The following is a 21,262-nucleotide window of genomic DNA, read 5'->3' as shown; positions in this document are numbered from 1 at the left end:
CTGTAGCCTTTTAAGAAGGTGTTTTTACTTTTGATTGTTTTTGGTCACTGGGTAAGATACCCTCAAAACTTATGTAAACACCTCCACTCTGCTCCGCATTCTTGGCATATTTATGTTGGATGTGGAAGCTGCCGACATGAGGTGTCACCCTCACCCACCCAAAACCAGCTTTAAGAGAAAAAGAGGCAGGTACAGATGGAGTTCCTGGTATACACATATTTACTACACAAATGATTTCTCCAGGGAACAGATCCCCCCAATTACGTTTCCTGGAATCCACCTCCATCAAAAGACAGAGATAATTTAGGGGAAAAAAAGGAAAGCTAGTAAATGAACTATCACAAGTCACCCTGTCAGAATCAAATGGAAGGAGATGAAATCTCTGGACATGACAAGTGCCAAGGTATAAAGGTAAGACTTCTCCGGAAAGTGACAGACAGCTCTATTAAATACAAAGTCAGATCAATCCAGAGTAAAAGGGCTTCTACCCAGTTCTGTGAAAGGTAAGGGAGGAATGTCAATCCATGTCCACCAAGGCATGTTCATGAATCCTCATTGCTAAGTATGTGTGAGAAGTAAAGACTGCCTCCTTGTCCTCAAACTCGGGGAGTTCAACTATAAAAATCAACACATAATCGATGAGATAAGACATATTCAAAAGGCATCTTAGAGACAAAATGTTTCCCACAGCAGCCGCATAGACAGCAAGCACTCTTCAGTAACCTTATCGATCACATTAGCATCTCTAAAGAAAGAATGTGTCAATCACAAAGGGATTTGGTGTGGACGCAGAGAAGAAATGAGATTGGAGAGGAGCGCTTTGGCAGAAGGATTCCCTGCCGTCCAGAGGGGAAAGGGCCCCGATTCAGCAGTGCCAGTGTCTGGCCCGCTTGGCAGACAGGTCTCTAATGGAAAGATGGGCCATCTGGCCATCCGCGCGGATGCCCGCACACTCTGGAGCCTCAAACCACTCCTCACCCTGAGTCTGAGAGCACCATGCAGCCTCCTGACCTAATTATGGTCAGACTTCCTATTTCATTTTCCTGTGGGGATAACATAGTATACTGAGTTTTCGTCCACGTGGGATACTTGTTTCACTTAGAGCTGTCTTTTCCAAAATGAGTTAATGCTTTGACATTGTGGTGTATAGCCTTCAATTTCCTGTGAGTTTAGATAATGTGAATTAACATTCCTAAATTCCATGAGATCCTGGGCACTGTCATGATCAGTTCTGCACCTGTAAGTCTGGGGACTAGCCCTTTAATAGTGGTAAATTCACCAACGGAATAAAGTTGGGGGACACTTCTCAATAACCAGACATCCAGCATGTTTGGCAATATGGCAATATTCCATTTGTCACATGCCTTTCTAACCCAATCCAGGATAATTATGCTCAAATATTGCACATTTCCTATGTACTTATACTTTACACATTAAATCCTCATACTGCCCTTTTGAGGCAGGAATTATTATTTCCTATTATTATTTTATAAATGAGAAAAATTGAGGCTTAAAGGGGCCCAAAGTCACATAATTTGCAAGTGACAAGGCCAGTTTTCAACCCCAGGACTGTCTGTTTCCTGTTCTGCTAGAAGAAGTAATTCAACTCTCATGTCACTATCAACTAGAAGGCATAACCAGAACCCAGCATGACTACTTTTCATGGCAGGAAACAGGACAGCCCTCTCCAGAGGTTAATCGATCACCAGAGTCCCAGCAAAACACATCGGGAGCGTAGATTCTGCTGTCAGTCCTCAACAGATAAATGCCAGTGTTCTCAGGCTGGGCTTTGAGTTTCAATATCAAAGTGAGTCCACAACTCTCAGCACTTTTCTGGACACATGGAACAGGTCGAATGGTTCTCAGCCTTCCTACCCATCTGTGTGAGCAACTGGCCACCATGCTTGGGATGACTTCTTGCTTTACTCAAATCTTGACTCACAAAGAATGGGCTTATGTCTAGAGTTGGCCAATAATAACATAAATAATAGCAGCAGCATCTGTGGTTACCACGAGTTACCACTAGAATATTTCACTTAACCATTCTATTCACCTTGTAAAGTGGGTATTCTAATCCCCATTTTAAAATATGTAAACTGAATACAACAAGGCTAAGTAACTTGCCCAAGATCACACAGCTGGAAGATGGCAGCCCTAGAATTTGAACCCAGGTCTGATCTGACTCTGGTGCCTATGCTTTGAGCCACTCTGCTTCACTGGCCACCAGAGAAGCAAGGTCTGGTTAGATGGCCCTGAAGGGAAACCAGACACAGTCCAGCACACTGAGGAGAGTCACTAGAGCCTGGGGACATGGTGGGACCACACCCATTGCTGTTTTTATGCTTGGGAGGAGGGGTAGTTCCCCTGAGCAAGGGCTCACTCAGTAGACTTTGAGGAATGAATGAATGCAGAAGTGAATGGTCCCCTAAGAGACTGTCTGAGGCATGATGAGAAGACTAGCTTGTTTTTCACATCTTGCAAATGGAGTGGCTTGATTAAAGACTCTTAAAGTTTCAGCCAACTAGAACATTCTCAAATATGATAACATGTAGTTGCCATGGGAGGCAGCTCAAACCTGATTAATGAAGAACTATCCCAATAAGCAAAATGTGTAGGCCCAACACTTAGTAGGTCAACACAGTAACACTCCAGTGGCTGGTGAAGGAACCAGGGGCATCTAGATGAACTCTTTTCTGGCTCTTCCACTTACCAGCCCTGCTACCTTCAGCAACTCACTTAACCTCTCGCCTCTAAAATGGAGTTAGAGATAGCTGTCTCACCAGATTCTTGTTAGTGCTTATGAACTAACACACATAAAACATCTCCAGCAATGCTTGGTTTGTGTGATTTTAAAAAAAAAATTTAATTCCCTCCCTCTTTTCACAAGAAATTCCCTTTGCCATGAGCTGTTTTCCCAGGACTAGGCAACTTCTTACTTTAAGGCATTAAAACGCATCACAATCCAAACCTTTCCCCGCAGAGGAACCACCACTATCACAACAAGAAAGACAAAACAAAACAAAACAAAACAAAGAAGGAATTCACTTGTTCTGATGACCCCCCTGGGGGAGGTGAGGCTAGTGGAATGCCATCTAACCTCCAAGCCCATCGCTTTCTCCAGTCCCACAAGGAGAGGACACTTCACGGAGCTCTGACCTCATCGGGATCAGGGCCACTTTACATCAGTCCCGGAAATGTAGGAAGTACAGTGAGAGGGGAATCCCGTCAGCCCAATACCTGCTGGGGAAGCCAGTGTTTCACCAGACAGTCATGTCTGAAATGTCTTCACATGGCACAAGAAGGGCAAGGAAAAAAGGAAAATTGAGGGGTAGGGGGCAGCAGAAGGATCACCACGGCGAGGTTTAAAGAACACGCTCTTTCCAGGAGCGGATGGGGAGGAACCTGGGCGCACGCCCCGCCTACCTGCGCACCACCAGCCTCAGGGTCTTGTAGGATCCTTTCACCAGGGAAACGGCCTCCCTTCTGGAGCTGCTCAGCGCCACCTCGTTGATGTGCACCACCTCATCCCCGGCCCGAAGTTTGGAGCTCACCAGGTCCGCTTTGCCCCCTTCTTCGATCTGCTCAGAAAGACGAGACAGCCACAGGGTGAGTCCCCGGAGCCCTGCCTGGGATCCCGCGGAGCCGGCCCAACAGGCTGCGGCCACACCCCACTCCCACGATAAACTCCCAGAAGGCAGGGGCCACCTCCTGTTTCCGTAGCCTCGGGCATCCAGCCCCTAGCCTGCCCACAGAGGGCGCTCGGAAACACTAGCCCAAGGGATGAAGGAACTCGGTTTCCATCGGAAAGCCACTCAGGATCCCCTGCGTGCTCACCACCACCACCCCTTTAATCGTCAACTCCCAAAGTCCTTCAAAGCAACAATTTTATTCTTTTAGAAGTTGCGTTCTTCTTACCTCCTTGTTTTTGGTCTAAAATTATAACTCATTGGGTAAATAAACTGTGGTACATCCAGACAATGGAATATTATTCAGCACTAAAAGGAAATGAACTAACAAGCCATGAAAAGGCATGGAAGACCTTTAAATTAAATATGTGTTATGAAGTGAAAGAGGCCAATCTGGAAAGGTTACATACTATATGAATCTAACTCTGTGGTATTCTGGAAGAGACAAAATTATGGAAACAACAGAAAGGTCAGTGGTTGCCAGGGTTAGGCAGGAGGGATGAATAGGCACAGCAGAGAGGCTGTTTAGGACAGTGAAACTGCTCTGTATGATACTACAAGGTTGGATACATAACATTATTCCATGGAGTGTCCAACACCAAGAGTAAACCCTAAGGTCAACTATGAACTTTGGGTGATGATGTGTCGGTGTAGGTTCATCAGTTGTAACAAAGGTACCACTCGGGTGGGGATGTTGACAATTAGAGAGGCTTTGCAAGGGAGTGAGAAGCAGGGGATATATGGAAACTCTCCACTTTCTGCTCAGTTTTGCTGAGAACTTAAAGCTGCTTTAAAAAATAAAGTCTATTAAAAATTGTAATTCATTCAATAAACTGACTCAACACTTGTTTTATGCTGGAAATTGTTCTAGATGCTAAGGCTGTAACAGTCAACAAAACAGACAGAAATCCTTGCTCTTCTGGTGCTGAGTGGGGAGGCAGGAAACAAACACTAAACGTGATAAACAAGTAACTGATATATTATGTGAGAAGTTGATGAAATGCTTTGGAAACCAACAGAGCAAAATAATGCTCTATCCAGTGCTGTATGCCAGTGGATGCTTGCGGCATGACAATGATGATGAAGGGGAATAAAAAGGGAAAAAAATAAAACAAAAACAAAAAACAAGTAAACAGAGCCTAACCCATATCTTCTCTTTTTTCAATAATTACTCTCCAGAATTATACACATGTCCAATAACCTTCAATAGATCTAAATGTATATAAAATGAACCAAATTCCTATAATAAATTTATAAATTTTGTCCTTACCAGCTTTTAATTTTATTTTTAATTATTGAAATAGTATATGCTAAAATCCATTAATTATAAAGGATGAAAAAAATAAAGAAAGTGTATAAAGGGAAAGGGAAAAGTGAGTCTTACCCCTGCTCCCTCCATGTTACTCTCTAAAGTAACCATTGTTTACAGTTTAGATTATGAAATTGATACACAGATGGTCCCTGATCTACCAGGGTTCAACTTAACAATTTTTCAACTTTACAGTGCTGTGAAAGTGATACTCATTCAGTAGAAACTGTACTTTGAATTTTGAATTTGGATCTTTTCCCGGGCAAGTGATATGCAGAACGATACTCTGTCATGATTCTGGACAGTGGCAGCAGTGGTAGCTCCCGGTCAGCCACATGATCACCAGAATTAATGACTGATAACTTTATAACCATTCTGGACCCACACAACCATCCTGTTTTCACTTTCAGTACAGTATTAAGTAAGTTACATGAGATATTCAACGCTATTATAAAATAGGCTTTGTGTTAGACGATTCTGTCCAACTGTAGGCTAAGGTCAGTGTTCTGAGCACGTTTAAGGTAGGCTAGGCTAAGCTATGATGTTCGGCTGGTTAGATGTACTAAATGCATTTTCAACTTATGATATTGTCAACTTCCAATGGGTTTATTGGGATGTAACCCCATCATTAAGTCAAGGAAGACCTGTATATATGTTTTCTTTTTACAAAAATGAGATCACACTATATACACCTCCTCAACCATCTTTTGGCATGTAACAAAGAGGCATTAAAGTGAGGTGACCAAGAGTTTGAGGAGTCAAACAGATAAACTAAGTAAGAGGAAGTCACTTACTCTCTCTAGGCTTCAGATTTCTCCTCCATGAAACAGGGCTAATAATGGCACCTGCCTCACAGTGCTGCAGTGAGAATTAATGAGATAAGCCACATGAATTGGTAAACAGGGTTCCTGACTTAAGGCAAGATTTCAAAAGTGGTAGCTATTGTTTTGAAAAATCATATATCATGAAGTTACTTTCACTCATACCTAACTCTACTATAACATCTTGGTATGAATAAAACATGGTGTTTCATTCATTCATTGAGCCATTCCCTATTGTTGGTCATTTTCTCCTGCCTTTATACCCTTTTCATCCACCTCAACTTCCCTACCAGCCTTCTGTAAATTCACTTTTTCCCAAACACAGAATAAAATGAGACCTAGGAAATTACCAGTTTCTTTTATAAAAAAGGGAAGTCAAGAAAAGCTCATTTGTATAGTTTATATCATGTTCTTCTCGTGACTGATTTAATGTGAAAGCAAACATTAGGAGGAAGCATGTTATAAAGAGCTTCATTGTTCTGATAAACTATTTCTATAAACCTTTCCTTGTATTTACAGAGTCTCTCATAATCTCTTCACTTTGAACAGAACTTTTAGGCTTAAAATTCTTACTTTAAAGAATTAATTAATTATTCATTAATGTAATTATTAATGTAATTATTTATAAAACAGAAAAAAAGTGGGGGCTGGGATGATTTTGTGAAATAGTTTTTATTTATCAACCATTAGTTGGGCACCTGCTCTGTTTTGATTCTCAAATATTTCCAAACTCTCTCATATTGATTCATGCTCTTCTTAGGGTTTTAATGCTTACCAGAGATGACTTTTCAACCTTCCCTCTAACACTCGTCTTTTGCATAAGCCCTTATCCTATATTTTCAGTTTCTGTTTTCCACTTCCTCCTTTTTCCTCCAAATACCTCTCCTCCATCATGAAACTTCTATCAGCCCAGATAGAATCTCTCTCTTTCCCCTCTAAATGATTTCTGCCTGTCTGGAGACAAGCCACAGCACTACCTTTGTCATGGGTATTCCTGACCATGCCCTATCCCCTCATCTTGGTTTTAAATCCCTCGAGGTCAGAAACTCTCTTGTCCAAAATATCTTCTGAGCATCTACCATGTGTCAGGCACTGTTCTAGGCCTGGGGAAATGCCAAGGAAGAAAACAAACTCTATGCTCTCCTTTTTGGAGTTTACATTCTAGAATATTTTTAATATATTTCCTATCTTTGTACTAAAAAACTTGCCCATTCACAGAAGCAGTCCAGAGAGCCTACAGTGATCAAAACAAGCCTGAGTACTTTCTGTTCTTAGGGTGCTTAAATTCATCCACATATAAAACTCTCCCTGGGAGGTCAGGCAATTTCTAATGAATCAAAGGAGTCCTGGGAGACCACTTGGTGCTAGGATTCATCCAGGGGTTCTACTCACAAAGGTCGAGTCCCAGTAAACCCAAGTGAGGCTTGAATTGAGCCACTGGGCACGAAGTGTAGACCCCTCATCTAAGTCCTTTCAGCCAACCAGATTATGGGCTGCTGTATCAGCTTGTGGATTACTTGGGACCCCCACATTCCCCTCCTCCTCTGCTGCTGCTGGCCCTTTGGTCACCTTCCTATTTGGTAGCATCAGTGTCAGTGGGTCACTCAGGTAGTAACCTTGGTCACCAAGAAAGTTGAAGCTATTAGCTAAAACAAGGCAGTGAATTACCTTAATCTATATTGCTGTTTGCATTTATTATCACAAATGATGAATTGAGATATTGAGATGATTTGTCTGATGCACTAGTAACAACATAATTGATTTCAATCTACTGAGGCTAACTAGATGCATAAATCTTAAGTTTACAACGATTATTTGCACTGTTTCTCTAAAATTGTTATTATGACTTTAAAAAAAAAAGTATGTTTACCAAAGGTTTAACAGTAATTCTCTTGAACTATTCATCAAGAGGATTACACTTCTTCTAACCCCACACTCTGCTGATACTGTCGGTCAACAGGACTCAGTGAAAACTGACGTTTATTATTTTAAACCTTTGGACCAATACTTGAGTAGCTAAAGAGGTCACTGGCATTGTTTGTCCAATTTCACCTGCATATTTCAAGAACGTGATTGTCAGCAGGTTAAATGACTTCAGATAATGTACCGTGTACAGTTGGGTGGGAAATCTCTAAGCTAACAAACTAGGGAGCAGGTGATTATACTCCCTCCCTTCCCTTTTTTTTTTTTGGTGGAGGGAGGTAATTAGGTTTTATTTATTTTTAGAGGAGGTGCTGGGGATTGAACCCAGGACCTCGTGCATGCTAAGCATGTGCTCTACTGCTTGAGCTATACCCTTCCCTGATTCCCCTTCTCAAATCTTAAATGCATCCACATCTACAGGATTAAAGTGATTTTGCTCTGATGACCATGTGAAGGGTTGGTTTTTGCATCGTTTATAGTCTTTTACATTGCAATTCATTTAACACCTAATGGTGTACCTACACATAATAAATGATCAAAAAACATTTATTGAGCAAATCTAGGGAAGCTGACTCTAAAGAAATACAGTACTGGGTGATACATGTTCTGATAGAAATATATTCAAAATATTGATAAAATATAGGTAAAGGGGAGGGTTGGATGCCCATGTCAGAAGCTGGATGTGGTGTGTGGAGGGGCAAGAAGTCAGGCCCGTCTCCTGCCCTCTCGCTTAACCCTTGCAGCCCAATCAACATGAGGGAGTGTGAAGCTGCCATTTTGCGATGAGTCCTGTGTTCTGCTTCTCCAGGCTTTGTACCCTTCAAACCCCAATGCCTCAACTCTGCCTCTCCAGCCCTGTTCTCTGTCTTACTTCATCATAACAGCCTTCCCTCAGCATCACCTCAATCAGAAGCACGTCATTGGCAGCAACCTAGGGATCCTGTTACAACTCCGCTCCTCCACATGTCCCTCCTCCCCACACTCAGAGCAGAAACCAAAGTCCTCTCTATGCACCAAGGACCCGGCTGGATTGGGCCTCCTCACCTTTCCATTGGCTTCTACTCTCCTCCTTGCTTACTCAGCCCCAGCGCTGCACCCACCCCTGCCCCCGGCCCCTGGCCTCCGGCTGCAGGTGGAGGATGCCAGGTGCGCTCTCGCCTCAGGCAGGCCCCATTACCTGCTGTTCCCTGAGTCTGGAATGCCTTTCCCTCAGGTAATCATTTGCCCTTCTCCCTCACCTCCTCCAGATCTTTACACAAATCCGGCTTCTCCAGGAGTCCTTTCCTGACCACCTGTCTAGAATTTCAACCTCTTCTCTTTGCTCTCATCTTTAATTTTTTTCTTTAGCATTTCAGTTGTCATCTAACTCACTATATTTTTACTTACGTGTCTTATAGTTTATTACCTATGTCCCTACTAGAATGTCAGTCCCGTGGGGGCAGGGACTTGGATCTGTTTTGTTCACTGTTGTGTCCTCAGTGCCCAGGACAGCATGGGGCCCCCAGAGCTGCTCAATATTTATTGTATGAGCGAACGAATCCTTATCATCATTGCTGTCACTTGCTGAGTTCCCTGTGTGTTTCAGTAACTCTACTGCATCATCTGAGAAGTCACAGACTCTGTAAGATATTATAATCTCCTTTTTCTGTAAATGTGAACCATAATGGTTCATAAAGGTCACATGACCTGCTCAAGGTTGCAGAGTCAGTAAAACAATGCAGCTAGGGCTGGAATTCAAAGTCCATGCTCTCCAGTCTGCTGCCTTGAGAATTCCCCAGGCCTTTGCTCCCAAACGAACACTTCTTCATTTGTCTGCCTGATCCTTCAAGTGCTCAAGAACCTGACATCTGACACTCCTGTGTTCTGAACCTTCTCTTTCAGGGGCCCTAAGAACTCTGGAGCTATTTTATGGGCTCACAGGTTCAATGGAATTCACAGCTTACACATGAAAAAGACTTGGCATTGCAGGGCCACTGGGGCAGGGAGATGGCCTGGCCAAGTAAAACTGGACATGTAATGGTTTCCATTCACAACTCTGTCTGAAGTTTTAATTAAAAACAAACTCATCCTATAGACATCTACCACAATTGAATTTCACCTACATTCTATGTCTGAATTCTTGAGTGATCTCTTTTCATTTCCTGACTATGTTCATTCCTGGCTGATGCCAAGGGAGGAGTATGGGGAGGAAAGGGTAATTCAAGGGCTCACAGTCAATCCAACAACACATACAATTTATTTGCTGTTTTGTGCAGTTGGTGATTTGAGGAGAAATATACTCTTTATGAGTGTAAAAATTATATTGAAGGAATAAGAAAATACAGAAAGATTTAAAAAATAAATAGATAAAGAAATACATTAAGAATCTTTCGACCAAAGCTGTTGGAGTGCTGCTTTTTATTCACTTGGAATTGTCACTACAGCCTAGTGGGCATTCTTGGTTTTAAACTGTGTATAGCAACCTAAATGTCCATCAACAGTTGAATGGGTAAAGAAGATGTGGTATATATATACAATGGAATACTACTGAGCCATAAAAAGAATAAAATAATGCCATTTGCAGCTACATGGATGGACCCAGGGATTGTCATACTAACAGCAGTAAGTCAGAGAAAGAGAAATATCATATGATATTACTTACATGTGGAATCTAAAAAAAATAAATAACACAAATGAACTTATTTACAAAACAGAAATAGACTCACAGACATAGAAAACAAACTTATGTTTACCAGAGGGGAAGAAGGGGTGGAGAGTGATAAATTGGGAGTTTGGGATTTGTAGATACTAACTACTGTATATAAGATAGATAAACAACAGGACCTACTGTATAGCACAGGGGATGATATTCAATACCTTATAATAGCCTATAATGAAAAAGAATATGAAAAGGAATATATATGTGTACGTATAAATGAATCACTATGCTATGCGCCAGAAACTAACACAACATTGTAAACTATACTTCAATTTAAAAAACCAAATAAAGAAATTTTTTAATTATACATAAAGTAGGGACAATGAAATAAAGTAAAATTAGTAAAAGTTCGTCCCAGGAACTATATGTGGCTCTCAGTTTCTATGAAATGAATAAGCATTTCTTGGACCCCAGAACTAACTACTGGAATTGAAACAAAACAGAGAAATACCCCCATGATTTGTGTTGAGTGACATGAGAGTACAGATATGACACCTCCCTTTCTCATCAACTGCTTCTCACCTAACTCCAAATTGCTAGGTTCATACTGTGAAAAACTCCTTTTTCAGGTCATAAGACGATGTGTGCATTGTAGTAGAAGAAAGAACACTGGATGAAGAGTCAGGAATCCTGTGCCCTAATCTGGACTCTGGCCCTTTCTATCTGTAGGGCCTGGATGAGTCTCTCCAGTATAACATGTCCTGTGGGTCATCTTTTCTCGCTTAAGATGACCAACAAGGAAAATTCCATAGTTTTAGTCTAAATTGGAATACATACACAACAGTTACTATTTAAAATTATATAATCACTTTCTTTTATTATTTTCTAAATAGAAGATATATTATTTCTTTTCCAAGGTTCATAACCTGGATGAAAAGCCCAAGAACAGAGGTGGAAGCAGTGTGGTGTATAAAAACTGGGAGCTCTAGGGTCAACCCAATGTAGGTAGAGTCTCACTTCCAATACTGGGTGATCTCAGGCAAAATACACGTCATCTCTGAGTATCCATCTCTTTCACCTAAATACAGGAACAAGAAGAGTAGCCACACAGAGTTAGTGTGAGGATGATAGCAGCTGACACACTGATGTTTCCTTGCACATAGCATAAAAGTGTTTCCTGAATTATGAGGCTCTGTGGTTTTATGGAATAAGTTTAATGTGTTTCTGACTGTTTCCACCACAAGAATAAATGTGTTAGCCACTGCAGAGACCAAGGGGAAGAAATTTGCTAGAAGGAGAGAGGTTATTTACTTAAAGTCAAAGAACAGGAGTTAACTTGATTTAAAGTGAAATAGGAGACATTCTCTCCTTTGGATGGAAGTTTTTATTTCAGAGAGTGGTCTCCAGGCAGGAAGTTACACAGTGACACCTTATGGACCATCCAAATGAGCTGCAAGCCCCAGCAAACCTAGATGTGATCACAGTTTTTGATTTACTGCTCAATGGATAAAAGGAACTGATCTCAAAGGTAGGATAAAAGTCAAGCTTCACTGAAGCCACCTTCAGCCACTCAACAAATTATTATCTTGCAGTTGTAGAGGTCAGAAGTCTAAAATGCTCTCACTGGGCTAACACCAAGGTGTTATCATAGCTGTGTTCTTTCAGGCGACTCTAGGGAAGAATCCATTTCTTCCCTTTTCTAGCTTCTGGAGGCTGCCCATGGCTCATGGCCCCTTTCCTTCATCTTCAAATCCAGCATTGGCCAGTTGAGTCTTTCCCATGCTGCTCCAATCTGACATTGATTCTCCTGACTCCTTTCATTTATGAGGACCCTTGTGATTACACTGGGCCCACCCAGACAATCTAGGAGAATCTCCCCAAAGTCAACTGATTAGTAACCTTAATTCCATCTGCAATCTTAATTCCCCTTTGCCATGTAACATATTTCCTGGTTTCAAGGATTAAGATGTAGACAACTTTGAGGAAGAGGGTGTTAGCCTACCTACCATAACCACTAACTAGCTGTGTGATGTTAGGCAAAGTTATTCCTTTCCTCTGAACCACAGTTTACTTTCCAGAAAAATAGGGAAGGTGATGATAATAGCACCTACCCCTGGGGATTATTGAGAGAATGAAAGTAAATTATGATAATGAATGAAAAGCTTAGCACAGTACCTGACACAGAGTAAGGGATCAATAAATGTTAGCATTTGTCATCATCACCACCACCACCACCATCATCATCGTTTACGGGGGGAAGCAGGTAAAGAGGTTATACACACTCAGTCCTCCACTCCTTACTGCAGGCAGTAGAACGAGTTTCATCACAGAGAACCTCCTGCTTTTCCCCATCCTTCCTTTGCCCCCCTCACCCCCCATTTCAGGACACTGAAGCAGGAGCAAGCACAGCAAACACGACTGACAGACAAGGGACCACTGCACTCCAAGTTGAGTCCTTTGAGCTTCTGGTGTTTGAACTCCGTAGGGTAGCTCTTCCATCTTAGAAAGAGATTTATGAGGTAGTTCTAGCCCCAGATCAGTTTCCAGAGTCCTCTGAACGCATGGAGGAGCCCTGGGACCCCTAGGCTGTAACAAGGGCAAAACTCCCCAGTTCCTGGAGTGTGTGTCCGTGTGCTCGTGTGTGCCCACTGTGTGATTCCTTGCCTTCTCAGACAGTGCGCTGGGATTGTTCTCCCTCTCCATGGAGCCCCAGAGCCCCTTCGGTCATGATGTGCTGCACCCCAGTGAACTACACTGAACTTCAAAGAGGGGAGGGGCCAGGCCCGTTCAGGGAACAAGAGGTCGAGGCTACTAGACCCCAGCTAGGCTTCAATCCCCTGTTTCTGCGCCATTCAAATCAAAGACTTTGGCAACCCCTTTATTTAGACTTTAAGGCATTTATTTATATTTTACTCCATTCCTTAAATAATTTTAGTCATCTTAGTTGGCATGGTTATTCCAAGTTCCTAAGACAGACTCTTTCAATGGCCCCATTTGTTTACATTCAAGTCATAGTGTTTTCATTCATTAGACTGGTTCTGTTATATTTATTCATGGAAATATAACATATTATGTGTAACATATATATATGTATAGAACATCTATTAAAATATACATGTACAGAATGTGTATCTAAACCATTTTACAAATGAGAGAAAGAGAACTTCTTTTCATTAACCACATCAATGGAGAGCTTGGATCTTGGGAAAATAAATAAAATCTACAAATCACATGTAGATTTCATGTATTTCATAAGTATATGGAGTAAGTTCACTTCCTGTTACCAATAAACTAGGACTAGGAGTCATAGGACAATAAATTTGTACACATAGGCATGTACATGCTTTATCTCATTTTAGCAATTTCCGACTCTTCCTTTTTCAAATGGGTATCACAGTTTCTGACACACTAACATGATCAGGCTTTAGTTTCATCTTCTCCTATTTTCCCTACTCTTCATCTGTGAGAAATTTCAGTGATTAAAAATTAAAAACATTGTAAATCAACTATACTTCAATTAAAGAAACAACAAACTAAAATCAGTGGCAGCAAGAAGAAAAATGACAAATCTCTAGATGTTTTGAATGTTTGATCATCCATTCCAAAAAAAAAAAAAAAAAAAGCCTTAGCTATCATATCTCTAGCACTTAGTAAATATGCCCTAGTTCTGCTGTTCTAGGACGAGTTTCATGGGTGCCTAATGGTTCAATCTTAGGCCAGATATTCTTTTGCTTCCCAAGGAAAAGTCCACTTGAGCCAGAGAAACATTATGGAATAATTTATTTTAACCTCATGAACTATTTGTTCTCCAAAGTTTTCTAAAGTTTCCCCTAGGTTTTTTGATTTATGATATTAAGAAAGCTTTGACTTGCAACTAGCAGAACCGTAGTGTGACAGGGTGGCTATTCTCATTGCTGTGATCTTAGAGGGACTGACTATTTGTCTCTGTGAAGGAATCCTTAGGGGTGGCTGAGCTAGAAGGACACTAGGTAATAAAACTCACACAGGCTGACCTCCTGTAGGAGATAACAATAGCATTCAATTAGGCTACCATTGTGAACTACCAACATTTTCAAGCTGCATAACATTCCGAGGCCAGAAAGATACCTGAGCAAGAACCGGTAAAAAGATTTCTTCACTCAGGAGTTCTGAACAATGATTTATTGACTTACCTTCCACCGCAGCCATATCATGGTTAAGCTCTGGAAGCAGACTGCTCGGGTTCAAATCCTGCCCCCAAGCTTAGAAGCTATCTGACCTTCAACCAGCTATTTGACCTCTCTATGCTTGTCTCCCACTCTGTGAGATAAGGTTAATAATACCTTTCATAGGATGGTTTTGAGGATTAAGTTAATGCATGTAAAGTGTTTAGAAAGATGCCATTTGGTAAATACCCAGTAATTGTTAGTTTCTCTCAGTACCTTATACTCTCTTACAAAAATTAAGAATACTAATACCTCTTTTCTATACCTCACAGGTTCTTTTAAAGGGTAAGATTAGAAAAATTTTGTAAAGCACTTTGAGACACATAACCTGGTACATTAAAGTAAACTATTAGAATGATTCTACACCAATCCAGAAGACAGCTTGATAATTTCAACCATCCCTAGTCAGAAGCTTCTGATCAGAAGTCAGACATTAAAACTGCTAGAAGCTGGAAATAAAACATTAGAAGCAATATTAGCATAAAGGCAAAAGAAGGAAAAACAGAAAGAGGGAAAAGAACATCGCTGGTCCGCCTACTCTCTGTTAGGGGCGTGACATGTATAATATCGTCTAATTCTCACCAACACTAATGAGGTAGGTATTTTGTTGACAACAAAACTAAGACCCAGAAGATTAAATAAGCTGCCCAAGGTCACAAAGTAATAAATAGCAGAGCCAAAGTCCAAACCCAGATCTGTCCAAAGACAAAACCCATCAACATTCTCCCACCCAACTATAAAACAGGTAGCACCTTACCTCATCAAAAAACTAAAGCCATTTCCTGTGCTCATGTAACTAAACAACAGAAAGGCCAATGTGATGACAGTGAACAAGGAACACAGCATACTGGTCGCTATGGCCCTCCCCTCCACTAGTGGGCAACAGATTCTGGGGAAACTCACTGAGAGGAGACCCTCATACAGTGCCAGGGACTCCTCCCGAGTCAGCTCTCCACTGCCTGGCTGCACCCGCAGAGATGGCCAAGTGAACAGACAATGTTGCCAGAAAAAGAATAAATATGTGTTGCATGAATGAAGGAAAAGTACAGCAGACCCTTAATAATTAAGGATATTTTGTCCTTCACAAGTACTCAAATTCCATACGGTCTTTCTAACTGACTCCCCTAGCCAACCTCAGCTTTGAACTGCCTGCTACCAGACTCCCACCTGCTCTGATGCTTCCTTGTTGCAGTCATCTGCAAACCCTCAGGTCACTCCTCCTCATTCCCTGAAGAGTCTCACCCACTGGCTAACTGCCAGCCTCTCACCAACATTACTCCTGCCGGCACCAGCATTACTCGTACCGGCAGGAGTAATGATAACCTCAGATGACCCTCCATCCTCCTTCACTCCCTCCTCCATGCCCTTGTGGCTCCTCATTTCCAAAGTCAGACCCTAGCTGTGTCATTACCTACATGCACACCCTCCATAATCCCAATTTCAAGCATCCCACTCTCTCACCACCACCTCGTATCTTTTTTTTTTTTTTTTTTGGTAACAGCTTTATTGACATGTAATTCATATACCATAAAATTCAGCCTTTTAAAGTGATCAATTCAATGGTTGTAGTGTATTCACAGAATTGTGCCACCATTACCACAATCAACTATAGAATATTTTAGTCATCTCCCCTCAAAAAACACCGTACCTATTAGCCTTCACCACCCTTACCAGTTCACCCATTGCTCCCAGTCTAGGCAACCACCAATCTACTTGATGTCTCTATGTATTCATCTATTTTGAATATTTTATAGCACACAACACCTGGTCTTTTGTGCCTAGTGTCTTTCCCTTAGTATGTTTTCAAGGTTTATTCAAATTGTAGCAAGATGAAGTATCAGAACTTCATTCCTTTTTATTGCCAAATACTACTCTATTTTATTTATCTTCATCAGTTGATGGACATTTGGGTTATTTCCACTTTGGTGCTATTAGGAATAATGCTGCAATAAACATTTGTGTGAGACTTTTTATGTGATGTATGCTTTCACTTCTCTTGGATCTATGCCTAGAAGTGGAATTGCTGGGTCATATGGTAACTCCGTGTTGAAAATTTTGAGAAATTGCCAGACTGTTTTCCAAAGTCACTGTACCCTTTTATAATCTCAGCAGCTGTTCGAATTTCTCTACATCCTCCTCAACACTTATTATCTGTCTCTGTTATTACAGACATCCTGGTGGATATGAACTGATATCTCCTTGTGGTTTGAATTTGCATTTCCCCCTCCTCTCTTTTCAGTTTATTTGTTCTAATACTCTGACTCCAACAAATTTTTATTCCATTTATTGGTCCTCTGGCTCCTTCAGTGCTTCTTACTCATTTCAAAGACGTGCTCACCTTCCTTTTTTATCCTTCTTCCATGTCCAGGGACTACCGTCATAATCAGTTATTTGCATAAACCCTCAGCTCTTTTGCTCTTCACTTTATTCTGTATACTCAGTCGGCAAAAACCCCAGGCTTGGATGAATCAAGCTCTCGTCCACCTACTCTGCACTCTTATCTGCACAGATGAAAGTAGCTGGTCTCAGTTTAAATCCATGACATTTAACCTTAAGTCAGCCCTTAATGCTACTTGGCAATTCTAAATCCATCCATTTGGCAATCCCAAAGTCATTCTTTCTTCCACTTCCCTGGTCAATTTCATAGCTTTGTCAACTTCAATCCTTCACCATTATCTTCACGCTGACTTTGCTTCTTGTGTCACCAAGAAAAGAAATGCAATCAGAAGGCAACTCCCTAAACTCAAACCACCATATGGGCCTCTCTATTTATATATACTTTATTCGAGGTCCTGGGTTCAATGCCCAGTACTTCCTTTAAAAATAGATTAATTAAATACATGCATACATACATGCACTTTATCATCTTTTCTGTTATTAGGGACAGACAAGCTATAGTGATGGTCCCATTTATGTACAAGATCCCATCCTTCACTACACTACTCCTATGCTCCCTCTATTCCAGGGATTTTCCCCTCTCAGGCTTTATCACATTTTCCCACTCTTTTGGATTATTCTCATTACTGAAAACCATTCTATTATTACTCCCATCTTAAAAAAAAAGCAAACCTTCTAATCCTACACCTTCCTTTCCTTTCTCTCTATACCCTGAATCTCAGGTTCCAGACTCATATATTTAATTGCCTGCTGTTGGATGTTTATCTAGCATCTTAAACTTTACAAGGCTAAAATTAAACTCCTGGTGTTCCCCCGAACTTGCTTTTTTATGGCAAATAGCATCACTATCTTCCAATTTCTCAGACCAAAAACCTTAAGACGTCTCTCATACATTACACACTGAATCTATCAGCAAAGCCTAAACTGCCACCCCAAGAATGCGTTCACACTCTGACCACTTCTCACCACCTACACTGAGAAAAGAAAAAGGATATTTAAACTTTGAGGTTCTCCTAAAGGCCGGGGTCTAGTTGCTCATTATTTGGTTTAATCTTCATAACCTATGGGATGAGAATGATTACATATACATTTTACAGATGAGATAACAGAGGCACTGAGGGACTAACCAATCTCTAGTAAACAGTGGAGTTTGATGTCTAATAAAAAATCTAGCCTCCAAAGCCATCCTTGGCCCACTACATCACAGATTCCAGCTCCCTATTTAGTTGACAGCAAGTTGGGAATGGATGCCATTACAAAATTTAAATATTTACAATAGTAGATAACTCAATATGGCTTATTTTTATAAATTCTTCACCTTGACTCTCCCTTAAGATGAAATTTCCGTGTGCTCAATTGCTTGTTAATTAGATTCCAGGGATTCCTGGCAATCTCTCAATTAATCATCTGGGATCACTTTTGCATGATAAAAATTCCATCAAGTGGCCCACTGCACACAGACGCTTGTCAGCAAATTCACTCCTTCCAGCTGCTGCTAAGGAGGCATAAACAGAAGTTCCCGCCAGTGAAGGAAATGCAAGAAAGGTAATTTGTTAATGGCTTTACTCAACAGTGCCATTTCCAAAAGTCCACGCTGGGTGGCCCAAATAGTTAGAAGTCCATGTTCTGTAGACCTTTTAAGATGAATTGTAACCCTGGGCTTTGGGCAGATGCCTGAGAGAGCCCGGGGTGTCCAGCTCCCCCTGTTGCTATGCTGCTGTAACCCACCCCCACGTTCATGATCTTTCAATTATCAGCTCGGTCTGTCTTCCTCCCCCGCTGGCCTGTTCTTCTCCCCTGACCTCTGACTTACATATTTGCTTTTCCCTGTCTGGAATCCTTGCTCAAACTAACATCAATCACTCAAAAATGGTGCAGTGAGGAGGGAGATGAATGTAGGGGAACAGTGACAACCCAGCGACGTATACGGAACTGTTTGCACCCTGCCTCCCGGCCAGCCTCTCCCTCCTTATTTCATAGTGGTGGGTTATTCATTAAATGACCATGAGCCAGCAGGGAGAGGCTGGTTTCTGTTATAGGTTGGTTTTCTACAAACATTCAATCAGCTTAATAAAATAGCCGACTTAAAGTGTCTACTCCATTCTGGTTTCTACTTCCTACAGTTGAAGTGTAGGAATTAATTACATGGTGGTCAGGATACTGTGGAGCAGTCCCCTAAGTCTTATTAATTGCCATCAGTATAACTAGAACTTCCAGTTGGACATGTTCCCCAAGTGCTAATTAGTTTTCAGTTAATCAACTTCATACAAATAATAATCTTGAGAGATCAGTTAGCATTGTACCCATTTTACAAAGGAGGAGTGTGAACTCACTTGCCCGAAGTCCAATATTCACTGTGGGGAATTCAGACTCAGTTTAACTCCAAAGTCCACTAGGCAATAACCCTCCCCTACAATGGCTAGCAACACCCAATGGAAATATTAATTTCTTTCTATATGTACTGGTTTATATGTATATATAGAGAGAGACAGACAGACAGACAGACAGAGAACCTCCTCTGTCCTGGGCTCAGAAGATACAAAAACATTTGATTTTCACTCCCTTGTAATCTAGTTGAAATGAAAGCCTATAGAAAAGGAAGACAACTAGCATAGCAAGGTGGCATACCCAAGTGGCAAACATGAATTAGAAACAGGAAATTCAGTGTGTGTTCAGACCAGAGAGAAACCACTGAGGCCAGGCAGGATGAGGATGGTCCTTTGTGGGGAAGGGGTGTTGACCTGGACCTGGAAACCTCTTAGGCCATTTGCTGTTGGGTCTTAAATTATATAAAACTTAGGCCAGAGAGGAAATCTTCTCCATGGTTCCTAAGGAGGATATTAAAACAGGGACAATGGAGTATGCGTCATGTTGAGGGCCATGATTTTCCTTGCAGAAGCATGCTGATGGGTCATGGGCTCTGTGTGCTTTGCACGAGCTACAAAACTGCCTTAGTGTCTAGATAGTACTTGTTGTTCATCTGAAATTCACATTTAACTCAATGTATTTTTATTTGCTAAATCTGGCACCCCTAGTCTCTCTACCTCATTCTAGGCTGCCTTCCTTGAATGTTTTTTTTTATTGACTTTGAAAAGAAGAACCTTCGGAAAGGGGAAGGTGACAGTTCAACTTTGGAGGCCAGGACCTTGATTTGGTCGTTGCAGCCAGAGGTGAGTTCAAGGGGGAAAACCTCACAGGAATCAAACTCATACAAGACTGTCACGCATATCCAAAGCAATCAGACTCGTGGTGTTCCAAACCACCACACCTTTGCCCGGTTCCCAGGATGCCCTTCTTCCCACTTCTCACTGTTTGCTTAGTAAACTCATCCGTTTATTTTTTATTCAGCTGATTCATTCAGTGAGTCAGTCCATATCTGTTAAGCAGCTGCTGTGTGCCAGGGGCTGTTTTGGGAGCTGATCACCTATACTTTCCCTGCTGTTCGAGCAACAAAATCATGATAATTGCCAATATTTTTAGGATTTTCCATGAGCTAGGCACTGGATTAAGTGCTTTATATCTATTAAGTCATTTAATCTTCACATCACACTATGATGTGTTTATTATTATTATTCAACTTTGACCAATAAGGACATTGAGACATAATGAGGTTAAAAAAAAAGAACTAACAAACAAAAAAACCCCACTTGTTTCCATTAACAGTTATTAATGTTGGAGTCAGGATTTGAATCTGGTTTCCAGAGCCTGTATATTGTCTTAACATAATATTAAACTACCTTCTCTTTAAAATCTTCCCCTCTTGGACAGAGAGACGGAGAAGATGGCGGAGTAGAAGGACGCTCGCAGGTCACCCTCTCCCACAAATACACCAAGACCCACATCTACAGACCCACTCAGCCAACCAGAGCACCTGTGGAACTCTGAGAGAACATCGCCCTCTTCAAAAGATAAAGACGCCAAAAATCTGGTAGGAGAAAAGGAAAAAAGAAAGAACAAAAGCAAAGCAAGATGGCTGGTGTGCCCTGGGTGGAGGAGCGCTGTAGCCCTTGTCTCCTCAGACCTGCGCCGTCATTACTGGTGCTTCTCCCGAGAAGAGAGGCAGGGCGCAGCCACAGCTGCCATCTCCTCCTGTGTGCAGCACCTGGGTGGGGGCGGGGGCTGTGGCGGGGCCAAGCCCTGAATCCGCACCCGGGGGCTCTGCAACCTCCTAGGCAGGACTGAGACTTGTTTACCGCCCGAGGCAGATAGGATCTTTCTGCCCTGGCACCTCAGAGAACTCGTGCCGCCAAGACAAACAAGGAGTTGATTTGACACAGAGCGGG

General features: G+C 41.6%; 1 protein-coding gene across 2 annotated transcripts in view; it reads right to left on the bottom strand.

The window, feature by feature from the left end:
- Nucleotides 1–21,262, bottom strand: part of SHROOM3 (shroom family member 3) — a 296,769-nt gene that overhangs the window by 190,493 nt on the left and 85,014 nt on the right. For both annotated transcript variants that reach the window (XM_064485530.1, XM_031471167.2), the window contains exon 2: nt 3,424–3,578. In XM_064485530.1, the coding sequence (XP_064341600.1) occupies nt 3,424–3,578 (155 nt within the window). The remainder of the gene's footprint in view (nt 1–3,423; nt 3,579–21,262) is intronic.

The sequence above is a fragment of the Camelus dromedarius genome, chromosome 1 (assembly GCF_036321535.1).
Source record: "Camelus dromedarius isolate mCamDro1 chromosome 1, mCamDro1.pat, whole genome shotgun sequence".
Classification (NCBI taxonomy): Eukaryota; Metazoa; Chordata; class Mammalia; order Artiodactyla; family Camelidae; genus Camelus; species Camelus dromedarius.
The sequence above is the reverse complement of the archived record's forward strand: the minus strand, read 5'-3'. Positions and strand labels throughout refer to the sequence as shown.